The 15,037-nt window shown below is 51.1% G+C and overlaps 1 protein-coding gene across 3 annotated transcripts in view; it reads right to left on the bottom strand.

Moving 5' to 3' along the window:
• The window catches only part of LOC115303742 (nuclear pore membrane glycoprotein 210), an 80,833-nt gene extending 66,164 nt beyond the window's left edge, over nucleotides 1-14,669 (bottom strand). Inside the window, exons 1-6 of one of the 3 annotated variants that reach the window (XM_029953636.1) lie at nucleotides 14,044-14,669; nucleotides 10,850-10,983; nucleotides 9,378-9,509; nucleotides 5,088-5,184; nucleotides 2,140-2,290; nucleotides 278-410 (exon numbers count right to left, since the gene is read on the bottom strand). In XM_029953636.1, coding sequence (XP_029809496.1) covers nucleotides 278-410; nucleotides 2,140-2,290; nucleotides 5,088-5,184; nucleotides 9,378-9,509; nucleotides 10,850-10,983; nucleotides 14,044-14,051 — 655 coding nt within the window. In that variant the 5' untranslated portion in view covers nucleotides 14,052-14,669. Of the gene's footprint in view, nucleotides 1-277; nucleotides 411-2,139; nucleotides 2,291-5,087; nucleotides 5,185-5,426; nucleotides 5,529-9,377; nucleotides 9,510-10,849; nucleotides 10,984-14,043 lie in introns of those variants that run through there. The other 2 variants (XM_029953634.1, XM_029953635.1) reach the window with 2 other exon arrangements.
• Between the last annotated feature and the right edge of the window lie 368 nt (nucleotides 14,670-15,037).

The raw sequence follows: 15,037 nt of genomic DNA, 5'->3' as shown, positions 1-15,037 counted from the left end.
CCACAGGGACGGAAAGGAGGAGGTGGGTGCCAAGGGCTGAGGGAGGAGGGGGACAGGGAGTTAGCATTTAGTGAAAACAGAGCCTCCACTTGGGAAAACGAAAAGGTTCTGGAGATGGATACTGGTACTGGCCGCACGACCAGGTGCATGTCCCTCATGCCACTGAGCTGAACACTTAAAAACCATCGAGATGGGAAATTCTATGTTATGTGTATTTTACCACAGTAATGACAAGGGGGCCCCCTGCTGTGATGACCTCGCTGAGTCAGCGACCCACCTGTAATCTTTCCCTGCCTGATCTTCTGCACCTTGTAGCGGATGGAGGTCCCCACCATCAGGTAGACGTCGTAAGCTGGGTTCAGAAGGATGTTCTCCAAAATCAGCAGCCTGACCTCCGCAGGGTGCACGTGCTTGGAAGAAAGAGGAGGGCAGAAGTGAGGTGGGGCTGGGAATGGAGAGCGATGTGGGCAAGAGAAACAATCTAGAACTTTTCAGGATGCACATGTGTGGACAGAGAGGTTAGGGGAACAGAAACAAGGCAGTGCTCCTGGCCCCACACCTTCAGTCCCCAAAGCCGCAGGGGTCCCCTGCATATGGAGCACGTCCTTTTACGTTATGCACATCGTAGCTCAACATACAATTGTAATTAAACAGAAAGAAAAGAGAGGAGTGATATCCATGGATGCTGTGGCCAATGGGACCTCGGGGGCTTCCCCCACAAAAGCCTAAAGGCCACGGAGGTTGGGGAACCACTGGCAAATCTGAAAAGGAGCAGATGCATGTCCCTGATGAGCGCTCAACCCCACCCTGCCCAGCTCTCACCACGCTGTGACCTTCTTCTCAGGAACAGGTGTGAGAGACTTGAAATGGGAGAAAGAGCCCCAGTTTTGGGTCGAGTGCACCCCTCCAGTTAACAGAGTCTATGGGGGCCCCCACCTTCTACTGCCTGTGATCTGCTGATGACTCTTCCAGGAGATGACTCTTCCAGGAGAAAACTTGGCAAAGGATTCTCCTCCACAGAAATGCAAATACATGGTCTCAGGTGGAGATAAGGTCGATTATCAACCCATGGGCTTTTTTAAATGTTTATTTATTTATTTATTTTGAGAGAGAGCAAAAACCAGAGCTGGGGCGGGGGGGTGGGGCGCAGCAGGGCAGAGAGAGAGGGAGACACAGAATCTGAAGCAGGCTCCAGGCTCTGAGCTGTCCGCACAGAGCCTGATGTGGGGCTCAAACGAATGGACCAGGAGATCATGCTCAGAGCCGAAGTTGGATGCTTCACCTGCTGAGTTCCCCAGGCCCCCCAACAGGGTTGTAGCTCAAAGGAGGCAGGGGCAGGGCAGACATAGGCCCACCCACAAGAAGCAGAAAGAAGCAGGACCCCTTTCCCCCCTGCAAGTGGGTGCTGATGGAGAAGCAGGTGCTAGTGACCTGCTAGTGACCCTGCCAGGGTAATCTGGGGCAGGGTGGGGTGAGGAGCCCTCCACAGATGGGATCACCAGCCCCAGACCTTGAAGTGAAACCCAAGAAGAAACAGCATAGGGGACACCTGGAAGCCCTACAGTCTTTCCCAAGCCTCAAATGCTTGGACGCATCTCTCTCCTGGGGAAGGTGGCTATTTGTTGAAAATCAGCCAGTTAATGAAAATCCTGCTCAAAACCGGACCTCCCTCAAAACTGACAATGGACCAGGGCGCCTGGTGGCTCAGCTGGTTTAGCGTCCAACTCTTGGTTTCGGCTCAGGTCATGATCTCACAGGTCATGGGTTTGAAGCCTACATCAGGCTCTGTGCTGACAGCGGGAAGTCTGCTTGGGATTCTCTGTCATCTTTTAATTCCCCTTCCCCACTCGTGCTGCCTCTCTCTCTCTCAAAATAAACTTAAAAAAAGACAACAATGGACCAACTACTTTGTGACTCTGGAGACAGTGCACTCTGCTGCCCCCAACTACTTCTCTCAAAAACTGTGGCACAAACAAACAAACAAGTCTAGAATGACAGCCTGAAGCTCCCATGGCATGAACTGCGGGGCTTTGACAGCAGAGCAGCCCGTTTCCACTCCTAAATGTGCAGCAGGGCAAGCAGAACGGCCTGCCTGGGGAGCTAGGAAGCCCAGCGCCTCCCGAGCCCCAGGGCCCCCACCTTGTAGACGGCCTCCTGGATGCGCGCCTTGAGCTTGGAACTCCCGGTCTTCATTCCGGACACCAGGATGGTGTCCCCCTGCTTGGCCACCTTCTCCATCTCGGAGATGTAGGAAGGAGGGATGTACGTGGACTCCAGGAATGTGAGGATTCTGGAAGGAGGACGTGTTGTCAAACCCAGTACCCGGAACCAAAGACCCTAACACATTCGCCGTCTGTCGGCACCTCCAAGGAGGGCCAGCCACTAACGTAAGTGGCGTTGCTTAGACATATGGCCCAGAAACCTCCTTCATCAGCATTGCCAGCCTCCTTGCGAAAAGCGCAGATTCTTGGCCCCTGGCCCAGGTCTCTGTCTATACTAAGGCTAGCGATCTGCCTTTTGCATGTGATTATGGGAAACACCAGACAGGGAGGACCACCCGCCTTGCTGAAATACTCCTCTCACCAATGTGACAGGTGAGGTCCACGGAAACCACGAAGGCCACAGACCCAGCCAGGGTGGTGCCAGCGGTGCCCACCAGGCTGCCAGGCCTCCCTGCCACGTTGTGCCCACCCCTCTGGGCTAGCTCCTGTGGCCAGGAAATGCTTCTCAGTGACCCTCCGTCAGGAGTCGTCCCGGGGGCTGGGCTGTGGCGAGAAGCCCCGGGTCGGGAGAGAAGGAGGACCTGGGGACCCTCCCCACAGGGTGGGCTGGAAGTGGGGCGGGCCTGAGGGGACCTTTCCATAGTCTCTCTCTTGCAGCCTGTTTACAAGTCAGCCCACCTTTCCACGTGAACAAGAACGGTCCTCTGCATCCGCTTTCATTCTCCCCAAGACCTGCAGGGTGCTGTGCTCTGCTGGGACGTATTTCCTTACCTGGTTTTACTCAGCATCACATCCTGAATTTAATGAAAACCCAGGACACTCTGGTACAACATGCCTTAGTGCCTGAGACTTTGGTGAACATTCCACTCAAGCCCAGAGAGCCAGGGAGCTCATGGGGCCGTCATGACAGGAAATGCACCTGGTGGCCCAGAGCTGGAGTTTTAAAAATATAAACCAGAGACCAGGCCCTTAACTCCCCACAAAACACTAACTGCAAAGTGTTAAGAAAGTGACTTCACAGTGGGCCACCCGGGTAGACACCATCTCACCCAGGTGACAACTGGGAACATCGTTGGCAACAGACCCACAAGGTCAGGATCAGATGCACTCAGGATAGAGAATCTCACCTCTGTGATGTTCCCACTCAAGATGCAAAGCTCTGAGTCTAATCAGGAGGGAAGGGCAGATGATCCCGCAACAAGGGACAGTCTAAAAAATAACTGGACTATAATCTTCACAAGTATCAGGGTCTTAGAAGCCAAAGAAAGTCCAAGAAACTGTCCTCGGCTGATAGGGACTAAGGGACTGAACACTATACAGCAGGTGACTCTGGCTGGGTTTTTTGCTTCCTATGAGGGACAGACTTGGGACAGGCCAACAAGGCTTGATGGGGATCTGATGCCCGCAGACAGTGTCAATCTCCTCATTCTGATGGCCGTATTGTAGATGCGCAGGGAAAGGTCCTCAGAGGTTGGAAACCCACAGGAAAATAATGAGGGATGTGAGGCTGACAACTTCCTCTCAGACAATTCAGGGAAATCACTCTGTGGATGTACTAAACTTGCAACTTTTCTGTAGGCTGCAAACAGCTGCATTTTTAAATTAAGTCTTCCTCAGAGCTTAAGAGTATGATGCTACGCGACATAAGTCAGCCAGAGAAATACAAATACCATATCATTTCACGATGTGGAATTTAAGAAACAAAACAAACAAGGAAAGGAAAAGGAAAAGAGAGACAAAAACAAACCAGGAAACAGACTCCTAGCTCTACAGAACTGATGGGTACCAGCAGGGAGGCGGGTGAAATAGGTGATGGGGATTCCCGAAGGCACTTGTCCTGGTGAGCACCTGGTGACGTATGGAAGGGTTGGATTGCTACACTATGCACCTGACACGAATACCACGTTGTGTGTTAACGATACTGGAATTAAAGTAAAACAAATTTTAAAAAATAGAGATTATAAGGGGCTATTCACAACAAAAAATTAAATCTTCCTCCCCTGAAAGGGTCTTTACATTTTTATTTAATAAGGCATGAGGCCAAGCAGAGCGGTCGGGGATATGACTTCGGGTCTGCACCACCACCTCTCTGGCCATCTGGACTTCCTGCTCCAAGTCTGCTCTGTCCAATATGTAGCAACCACTAGCCACAGAGCTAACAAGACCTTGAAACACAGCTAGGACATCTGAGGAACTAGAGTTGTCATTTTGTTCATGTATATGTAAAGAGCCAGGGCTGGGTTGGGTTGGTGGCTACCATATTGGACAGTACAGATGGGTATAGATCTGAGTTCAACTTCTAGGTTCAGCCACTTAATCAATCAGACAAGTGGCTTACACCTTGATTTCTAGGTCTGAAAAATTGTAAAAACAGGCCATATGAGCCCATGTGACTGGTGAGGTGCCTGAGTGAGGCAAGACACTTAACAAGCCCATTTCATAAGGAGTCTGTCTGCATCCGCTGGGCAGACAGCCTGTCTGGGCTTGCACCTCTCAAGGGCTATCCTCCTGGCCAAAACATGTCTCCCCTTTATCATGTCCCCAGCAGAGGGCTGCCCTCTCAGGCCACACTTCCCTGTACCCTGTGACAGCTTCCATTACCTGGGATATGTTTTCTCTTTCACAGCTGGCACCCAGGCCCTGCCCCCCTTCCCTTCCCCCACCCCAACAACATCCCACTGAGAGACCCCAGCGGGCTGAGGAAGCTGTAAGGTTCTGAGCAGTGTGAGTCTAAATGCCCTTGAGGATGGCCCGGGGCCCTTGCTGAAGATGAGAGGGTGATGGCAGCGATAAAAGCCCCCAGCTAGCGTGGGGCCAACTGACCACCCCCTTCCTGCTTCCCTGCAAAGCGGAGGCGCCTCTTACCGCAGGGCATTGTGGGAGTCTGGGAACCCATTGGCCTCCGTGTCCTTCACGATTGTCCAGTCAAAGACGAGCCCAGCCAGGGTGCTGAACGTGTTCCCTGTAAAAACAGGTGGGGTGGAGGGGGGCCAAAGAGCAGAAATGCATCAGAGTTAACTCCCGGGGGCCAAGGGAAGGGGCAAATGCCTTCAGTACCACCCCTCTGCAAAGCAGGGGCCATGCCTCTGTTCCAGGAAAGGGAAACCAAGGCATAAAGGGTCAGGGTCGTGTGACCGTGAGGGGCTAAGCTGGGATGTGAACCCAGGCTGTCTGAGGTGACCCTGTGTGCTCCTCCCGCTGTACCTCCAGCCTCCGACTGCTCACGACAGGCGCAGGGTGGCGGTGACACCACCACTCCTCATGTCTGGAAGCAGTTTACAGTTTAGAGGCGGCTTCTGAGAGCTGAGTCACTGGCTCCTCCTCACCCTCCCTCTGCGGGGAAAGGAGCGGGAGATGAAGGGCAGCATCTCGTCTCCCTGCCCAGGTGCTTAGAGTCCCAGGGTCCTGGGGTGGAGAAGATGGCAAGCTGCCCGCTGGCCTGAGCTCTGAAGTGGCAGCTGGCTGTCCACAAGCCTTCTGACAAGATATCAGGACTAGTGGAGCCCAACCAGGGACCAGGCAATGATTCTGGGAGACAGGACCCAGTGTGGGTCCCAACACGCCATAAAGACCTTCTAGTAGAAGTACAAGCTCTTGTACTAAGATCTTCTACTGCAACATGGCAGAAGGTGGAAAGTGGTCCCTCGGAGACCTGATCTCCCAGCTGTGGCTTTGCTGTTACTTTGTCAATGCTGTTTTTGCATTTTTGAGTTATTTCCCATCATTTCAAGTGAAGAAATACAACCTACAAATCCAACATCCATGTTCTCTTGAAGAGTCTGCAGATCCAGCCTCCTGGGGCCTAGTCCCTCTAGTGACCACCCAGTGGCTGGCTTCGCCTCACTACAAGGGATCATGGCCTCCCCTTTGCCACACTCCCCACCATGCTCTGTTGTCCCACCCCTACTCTGCAGTCCTCATCTACATTCCCTGTCTGGCCAGCTCCCAAAGAGAACGTCTAGGGTCTAGGAAAGCTCTTACTCCAGAGCAAAGGCCAAGGCATTTAGAGTCAGATGGGCCCAGGGTCCTGCCCCTCCCCACCTACTCAATCTCAGAAGCCAAATCAAACAGTGCTCAGCCAAAGCTCCAGAAAACGGGGCCATGACTTTTGGGGCAACAGAGTTACTCTGTGACCCAGCAACTCCACCCCTGGGTCTACACCTAGGGGAAATGAAAAATTATGTCCATGCAAAGGATTTGCACATGAATGCCCCCAGCAGTATTATTCACAACAGCCAAAAGGTGAAAACAACCTAAATGTCCAGCAACAAGTGAAGCGATAAACAAATGAGGTCTATTCATACAGCAGGGTATCATTCATCCATAAAAAGAAGGAAATCCATGCTACAACGTAAGATAAACCTTGAAAACATTGTGCTGAGGGACAGAAATCAGGCACGAAAGACCCATACACTGTATGATTCTATTCTTTTTGTTAAGGTTTTTTTTCCTGTTTTTTATTATTTTTGAGAGACACAGAGAGACAGCACAAGCAGGGGAGACTTAGAGAGAGAGGGAGATACAGAACCTGAAACAGGCTCTAGGCTCTGAACTGTCAGCACAGAGCCTGATGCGGGGTTCAAACCCATGAACCGTGAGGTCATGACCTGAGACGAAGTGGGACGCTTAACCAACTGAGCCACCCAGGTGCCCCTATATGATTCTATTTACATGAAATGTTCAATTAGAGAAATCTATATACACCGAAAGCAGCAGTTGCCAGCGGCTGGAGAGAGGAAAGAATGAGAAGTAACTGCTCTTGGGTCATGGGTTTCATTTCTGTAGTGATGAAAATGTTCTAAAATTAGCTAGTGAGGATGGTTGCACAACTTTGTGAATATATTAAAAACACATAGGGGCGCCTGGGTGGCTCAGTCGGTTGGGCGTCTGATTTCACCATGATCTTGCAGTCCGTGAGTTCAAGCTCTGCTTTGGGCTCTGTGCTGACAGCTGAGAGCCTGCTTCGGATTCTGTGTCTCCCTCTCTCTAGCCCCTCTCCTGTTCACGGTTTGTCTCTCTCTCAAAAATAAAATAAAAACATTAAAAAATTTTAATTAAAAAACCATAAAATGACCTGGATGAATTTAAATTTAAATGGATGAACTTCATGGCATTTGAATCTCAGAAGTAAATAATTTTTTTAAAGTAACATAAGACAGGAAATAAAACGGAGTGGTCAAGAGCATGGCCTAGCAAAATTTGGCACACTGCCAGTTTTTATAAATAAAGCTTTATTAGAGCACAGCCACTAAGCATCCTCTATGACTGCTTTAAAACGAAAACAATGGCCAGCAAAGTCTAAAACCTTTATCATCTGGCCCTGCACAAGAAATGTCTACTGAGCCCTGGCCAAACGAGTGGACTCGGGGACCAGGCTGGAGCTCAGACTCTGGTCCTGCTAAACACAAATGACATGTCTCCCCGCCGCACGTGTGTGTGTGTGTGTGTGTGTGTGTGTGTGTGTGTTTGTGTGTGTGTGTTTTCATGCTGTGCCTCGGTCTCATCGTCTGGACTTGCAATGAGTAAGAACACGCCGAGTGTGGCCCTGGTGTGGCCTCAGGCTCGGTCATTTGCTCCCAACGTGGGTGATGAGCCTGCAGGGGAGCTCCTGGCACGTCACTGCTCAAGCCCCTTCCCCAGACCCCTCTGCTTTAATACCATGCGCAAACCCCGTGCCTGACAGGCAAGATCCTTTCCATCCTGCACCCCCTCTCCACCGCCCTGCCGCAGGTATACCTTGTCTCCTCTGGAACAAGACAGATTTCGGGGAGGGGCAAACACCACACTCTCATGGCTCAGTTAAACATCACATCTCTAAGAAACTGTCCTGACTTCTGTCCCCCACATCCAGCCTCCAACCTTCCCTGGGGCTGGCTCTCCCAGCTCTGTGGTCCTTTCACCCTTGCACCCAAAAGTGATACGAAGCAGCACCTGCTGAGATGCATGTGGGCCCCCACACGGTCCCCCCACCCCCCCAGCCTGAGCTGCCAGGGCAGAGGACCTGGCAGGGTGTCCAGCTGCCACCGAGAACCACTACAGGCTACCCAGCACTAACCCCGTACAAACTTCCCACCAAATCCTCGCAACCCTCTGATAAACACCACTGTCTCAAGTTCACAGACCAGACAACAGTTCAGAGAAGCGAGGCGGCTTATGAAAATGAATAGACAGGAAGAAGGGAACTGCCAGATGCTCTAAACAAACAGTGATTTCGCCCCCAGGGGGCATTTCACAATGGCTGGAGATCCTTTTGGTCCTGTAACTTTGTGGGGGAGGTTCTCCTCCCCCTCTGGTGGGTGGAGGCCAGGGTTGCTCCTGAACTTCCTACAACATTCTGGACGGCCCCGCCACAAACAATTATCTAGCCCTAAGTGTGGATACTACCCAGGCTGGGAAATTCCAATCTAGGGAATTTTTTTTTTTAAGCAGAGGTACCTGGGATGGTCAGGGAAGATTCCAAAGACAAGGTGAGCCAAGGTCTGGGCTTCAGTTTTGGGAGATCCCTCGGTCTGAAAGACCTCTATTGCCTGACTCACTTTCTCCAACAGGAATCTTAACTTACAGATTTCCCTTTGCTGCTTTACCAAGAGGTCAGGCTACACAAGACAACCCACCTAGCACCAAGAAAAGATCTTCTAAGAATCCCAGAACAAGCCAGTATCGGACTCCAGTGAAACAAAGTGAAGGATGCTGCAGAGGCCAGCACACAGACATTTCCCAGCGTGCATGCACACACGCACGCTCACACACACACACGTGTGCCCCACAGTCTGGACCAGGAAGATGACTCCAGCCCCCCAAGCAAGGAGAACACTGCCACTGTTCAGAGTGCTGACGCAGCGAGCCTGTCCCACCTTCCTGCAGCTGTCTGCCTCCCGAAGATACGCTTTACCCAGCCTGATCCTAAGCACGGGTGCAGAGGTGACCTCAGGGAATGCAAAACCTCTCACCTCACAGGTGCTGCCGTAGACACCAGGGTGTGCCGGACTGCGGCCCTACTGCCCCCAAGTGCCTGGAGGCCACTCAGAGTGATCCTGACTCTTCAGTGTCTTCCCAGCACCAGCCTCGCCATCCTGGCTGGGACAGCCCTCCATGGGGAACCACAGGGCCAGATGCAAGGGGATGGAGATGCGAACGGGGAGGGCACAGCCTCACCTTCAGAGTCCAGAGCCTGGATCTTCAGTTCCAGGGGTGAGTCCTCCAGGTAGAGCTCGCGGGTGGTGGAGACGATCTGAATGCCATGGATGAGGTCGACGATGGCATCACAGCGCAGGACCTGGCCCGAGGCTGGAGGGACAAAAACGCATGGGTCACCACGAGATGGGGCCGGGAGAACCACACTAACCCTCAGAAGCCAAGCTGCTGACCAGGACGTGGGGCTTCCAAAAGTTGGCACGGGCCTGTGCAGAGAAAGGGTTCAGGGACATTTCCGTCGCCCATCTCGTACTCCCCTACCGTGAGCACCAGCATTTAAAGCCATGTGAAGAAAAACCCTCCCGAGAAAATCCAGCTTTCTTCAGGGTGCGACCATTAAGTTCAATGACCAGGGTGCATTATGCGGAGTTCACATCCAGAAAGATAATGCTGCCCTGAAAACCCGTCCCCACGCTGAGCCCGGAGTTTGTCCATTTACACTGGAGTTGTTCCACAAGACTATCAACTGTAGCGAATAAAAGGGTTACGTGGGCAAGCACACATTCTTACCCGCTCCATAGATAGGATACATAACGAATTCTGGAGGATTCTCCAGTGTAAGAATAACAGCCTGTGACACAAAATCATTCTGACCAGCCTCCAGGCACCAATATGCAACCGCTTAGGGCGCTGAGAAGGGCACCTTGTTAGGAAGCAGTGCATCAAACTCCTACACATGTTCCTATGTAAAACCAGGACTCTGTCCTTGGGAGTACATAACTTAAAAGAACCCAAAAGTAGGGTGCCTGGGCGGCTCAGTCGGTTGAGCGTCTGACTCTTGATCACAGCTCAGGTCTTGATTTTAGAGTCTTAAGTTCAAATCCTGCATGGGGCTCCATGCTGGGCGTGGAGCCTATTTTAAAAAAAAAAAAATTTAAATTGCCCTCTGTATATTTATTTTTCTATATAACACCGAAACAAACATCTGAAAACAATCTAAATACCCAATATAAGGGGATCCTTACAGGACAACCCCCTGTGGGAAGTGTTACTCAGCTATTAAAAATAACTCCGTAAAAATGAAAACTTTTCATATCATGTTAAATGGGAGAAAGCATGACAGAAAACAGCATTAACTGTCTTCTAAGCATCTTACAACTGTGATATGGTAAATAAAGTATAGGGGAAATAAATGAATGGCAACAACTTTCTTCATTGTGATTCAACACCTGTTGAAGAGGTATCTGGGTAACAAATAATAATGTAGAAAGGAAAGCCAGCCACTGTCAGGAGGAAAACAGGACACGGCACTGGCAGGAGGGGCCAGGGTGGGTGCTGCCTGCGTGACCCGGCCTCCTGCCTGAGCAACCTCTGACCCAACACGAAAGAGAGAAAGCGCTGCCATGGCATGGGCAGGCTGTGTGGCCGTGGTTTCGGTGGGGTACTCCCCACTTCCTGTCCTGGCCACGGGGCCCAGGGCACCAAGCTCTTACTGATGTCCTCTGCGAAGATGATGCTGGTCAGGCGGGCGGGCTGGGACAGGCGGGCCTGCACTACGGCCTTCTGGGAGCACTGTTCGTCCGCGCCCAGCGGCTCTATGCTGGCCACCTCCGGCCGGGTCGACGACCTGCAGTAGGAAGATGAGACCTCACTCCCTGGAACACCATGAGACGCCCAGCCGGGACCAGACACCGAAGCTGTAGCTCCCCATCCAGGGCCCAGACGCCAACACAGAGGGGAGATGGGCAGTGTCCACGGGCTTCACACCCAGGGGAGAAATGGGGCTCAGCTGAGGCCCCTCTAATGCAAGCATGACCACCTGAGGGTATGAAACCTCTGCATGCACACATGCACGCACACACACACACACACACACACACACACACACTGAGCAAATCAAACTGGGGACCAAACACATGGGAACCACCTCCATGTTCAGTAGATGGTCGCTTTATATGACTTTTCGATGGAATAAGAAATCACCCTCAGGCTGCCTGGGTGGCTCAGTCAGTTAAGCGTCTGACTTCAACTCAGGTCATGATCTCACAGTTTGTGAGTTCGAGCCCCACGGGCGGCTCTGTGCTGACAGCTAGCAGCCTGGAGCCTGCTTTCGATTCTGTGTCTCCTTCTCTCTCTGCCCCTCCCCTGCTCACATTCTCCCTCTTTCTCTCTCAAAATAAATAAGCTTTAAAAAAATAAAAAGAAAAATACTTGATCCTTAATGTGAGCGGGACATTGGCAGAGAAGGAAGATACCAAATGGCCCAAATACCAAGTGTGAGGCAATGTTAGAAAGGAGCTCGGAAGGGGGTTGGGGCGGGAGTTAGTGACTAAAAAGACACCCAAGTGGTGACTGGCCATGTCATGCTGAAGGATTAGGGTCTATGTCTCTTTTTCTCTATTTTCCAAATTCTCTATGTAAGGTCATTTTGTATATAAAAGGATACCTTTAAAGAAAGACCTGGGGCACCTGGCTGGCTCAGTGGGTGGGGTGTGCCACTCTTAATCTGAGGGTTGTGAGTCTGAACTCCGTGTTGTGTATAGAGAGAACTCAAAAATAAAATCTTAAAAAAAAAAGAAAAGAAAAGAAAGACAGATCTAATGAAAGATCCTGCGAGGAACACTTCTAAGAACACAAAATATCATAAAAGCATAAGAGACTTGTCTCATAACCCACGATGCTGGTACAACTGGAAGGATTTCGATCAGTGGCTGACAAATGAGCCGGAGGCCACAGAACGAGCTGGGAATGGTGGTGTCCCCGTGAGCTCCCACGCAACTTGGAGACTGTCGCCACCGACCTTCCTCGACTTATGAGGGGGTCAGGCCCCGGTAAACCCATCTCAAATTGAAACTGTCAGGGCGCCTGGGTGACTCAGTCTGTTAAGCGCCCAACTCTTGATTTTGGCTCAGGTCATGACCTCATGGTGTGTGGGTTCAAGGCCCACATCCGGCTCAGTACTATCAGTGCAGAGCCTGCTTGGGATTCTCTCTCTCCCTCTCTACCACTCCCCCACTTGTATACTCTCTCTCAAAAATAGATAAACTTTAAAAACATATGTATTACAAGTTGAAAGTGCATTTAATACACCAAAGGTACCAGACATCATAGGTTGCCCTGGCCTACCTTAACCGTGCTGGGAACACTTTCATTAGCCTATGGCTGGGCGGAATCCTCTAACACAAACCTGTCTGATAACGAAGTGTTGAGAGGCTCATGTAATGTATTGAATACCGTACTAAAAGTGAAAACCAGAGCGCTTGTAAGGGTTCTGGGCACTGACCCTCGTGATTGCACAGCTGACCAGCTGCCGTCCGCTGCCCAGTGTCCTGACAGAGCATCTGACGGCACCAGCCCCTGAAAAGATACAAATCCAAAGTGCCAAGCACGGTGTCTACTGAATGCCCCTCACTTTCACACCATCGTGAAGCTGCCCAATCTAAGGGGAACAGTCCCTGGTGGGGCACCGCCTCTGTTTACGTGACACCACCAGAGCCCTTCCTTATCTGAGGCTCTGAGTCCAATGTGGGTAGTTTGCATTTACCATCTCTAGGGCTCCTCTGGGCCCGAACACTGTCCAACTTACTTGATGCTATAAAATCAAGAAAGAGGAAAAGTGTCAACTTTAGGCACTGGCTGAGGCAGGCAGTGGTGTCAGTAAACTTGGAGTCTGGCCCCAAATTCAAAGGATTGAGCACAACTTCCCTTGAGGTCCAGGAGAGTTTTAATTTTTTTGTTGTTGTTGTTCTTCAGTCTCAGACTTAACTTCTTGGATGGAGAGGACAGTTTCCTCCCAGGTTTAGATCCTGTGGCTGTATAGTTCGTCTGCATGCCAACTCTTAAGTCAATCTCCAGAGGAAATTCTTCAAACGCTAAAGCACAGAGAACTAAACTAGGAACAGCACTACTAAAAATAAATATCTTCAGTGCTTGATTCATGGAAGATTTTCCTGTGAAGTTAAGGGGAAAATCACAAGCACCAAACACCTCTGTGGAGACACAGAAGCTAAGGAAGGAGTCAAACATCTGCGATGAAAATTATGGATAAGATGCATAACAAGCACTTCTCTGATACATAAGAGATTAGAAATGTGGTTGTTATAGTTGTTTTTTTCCCATTCCTCCTAAGAAGCTATACAAGTAAATTAAAAATCAGCCCCTCTCAGAAAAGAAAATGTACTTAGAGGGCAAAAAGTGCAGCTATAGAATCTCAAAGGAAGTAGCATACAAATACATCCTGCTGTTTTTAATAACTAGCTTCCTCTTGCACACATATCAAGAGAACAGATGACTTCAGCCAGAGAACAAGCATGCATCTCCTGAAAACGATGGACTAGCAGCTCACCTTCCCACACAAGACAAGGCCCTAGTCGGGGATATAGAAAACTTCTGAGCCAAAGGTCAGCCTCTGATACCAAGCCAGAAACAAGACCCTTCAGGTGCATAAGGCACTAAACCCAAAATACAGTTGGCTGACTTAGCATGGCCTTATTTCGGAAGGTCGGCTTTCAGAAGATAAATATCTGCAAATAAGTATATCCTCTGAGTCAAGGTCAGGATTGGGGGTAAGCATATTTGCATTATATGCACAAACTGATATCCAAACAGACTTAAAACACACACATCCGCGCGCACGCACACACGTCATCTGTAACGTGATCACACCTTGTTAAGCCTCAACACTGACCCAGGCATCAAACAGGTAAAAGAAGGGAGAGGCAGAAGCGTATCCTGATGCCAGCGGGCAGAGAACTGCTTTCTTTCATCTCTAGCAACGTGGGGCACACCCAGGGCTGTCTCCACCCTGCAAGAAGAGAAGCTGAATTCTCTGGGGGCTAGATGGAAGATCTGGACCACATCACCCTGCCCAGCCAGCGGCCTATAGCCAGGCCTCCCCGTCTAGGGGGTAAGAGGGAACCAACAGAGGCCTCTGGGGTTTCCAAGATCACACCCACCACAATGAATGTAGAATTCCCCAGTTCCTCCAAGAAGCCTGGAGGGGAGTTGTGGATAAAAGCCTGAGTTTGGAGCATAAATGCTAACCCCATTCTGTTCGACCCGAGGTGAATCACCAACCATTCCTTGCGTTTCATTTCTCATCTGTAAAATGGATCCCTAGGGTTTCCTCCGCAAAACGTTCTTTGTGTTCCTCCCAACAATGCTGAACAAATAGGATTCTTCCCACGCACGCCTTTCATACTTCTCCACAAACCCAATTTTCACACCAGTCCGGCGCCAGGGATGAGTTCCCCATCACCAGACAAAACCAAGAAACCTGCGTCTCCACACTAGGGCTTTTAAGCACCGCTTGAGCTTTAAGCACTTGAGTCCTGGACAAGAAGGGGAAGAGTAAGACCACATGGACCCCCATCCCTGGCCCAGGGGCTCCAGTGCATTCATCTCCCTGCAGGGGAAGTCCTGAAGAATCCCTTCCCCAGTGGGGCCTTCCGGGAGCCCTCCGCAGCATCAGATGCCCTTCCTCAAGTCAGGCCGACTCTAGGGCTCTCTCCTCCCGCACAAACCACAAACACACGGCGAGCGCAGACCGGGCCCGACTCTCTTCCAGCCAGAGCCTCGCGGAGGCCCAGGCGGCGACATGCGCAGTGGCGGCGACCCGGTGCCCTTAGGGCGCGCGCCGGCGCACCTGCTCGGCCTCAGGCGCCCGACCCGGCCCCGGAAGC

Source organism: Suricata suricatta, chromosome 10 (assembly GCF_006229205.1).
Source record: "Suricata suricatta isolate VVHF042 chromosome 10, meerkat_22Aug2017_6uvM2_HiC, whole genome shotgun sequence".
NCBI classification, from domain to species: Eukaryota; Metazoa; Chordata; class Mammalia; order Carnivora; family Herpestidae; genus Suricata; species Suricata suricatta.
This window is presented reverse-complemented; position numbering and strand designations above follow the sequence as displayed.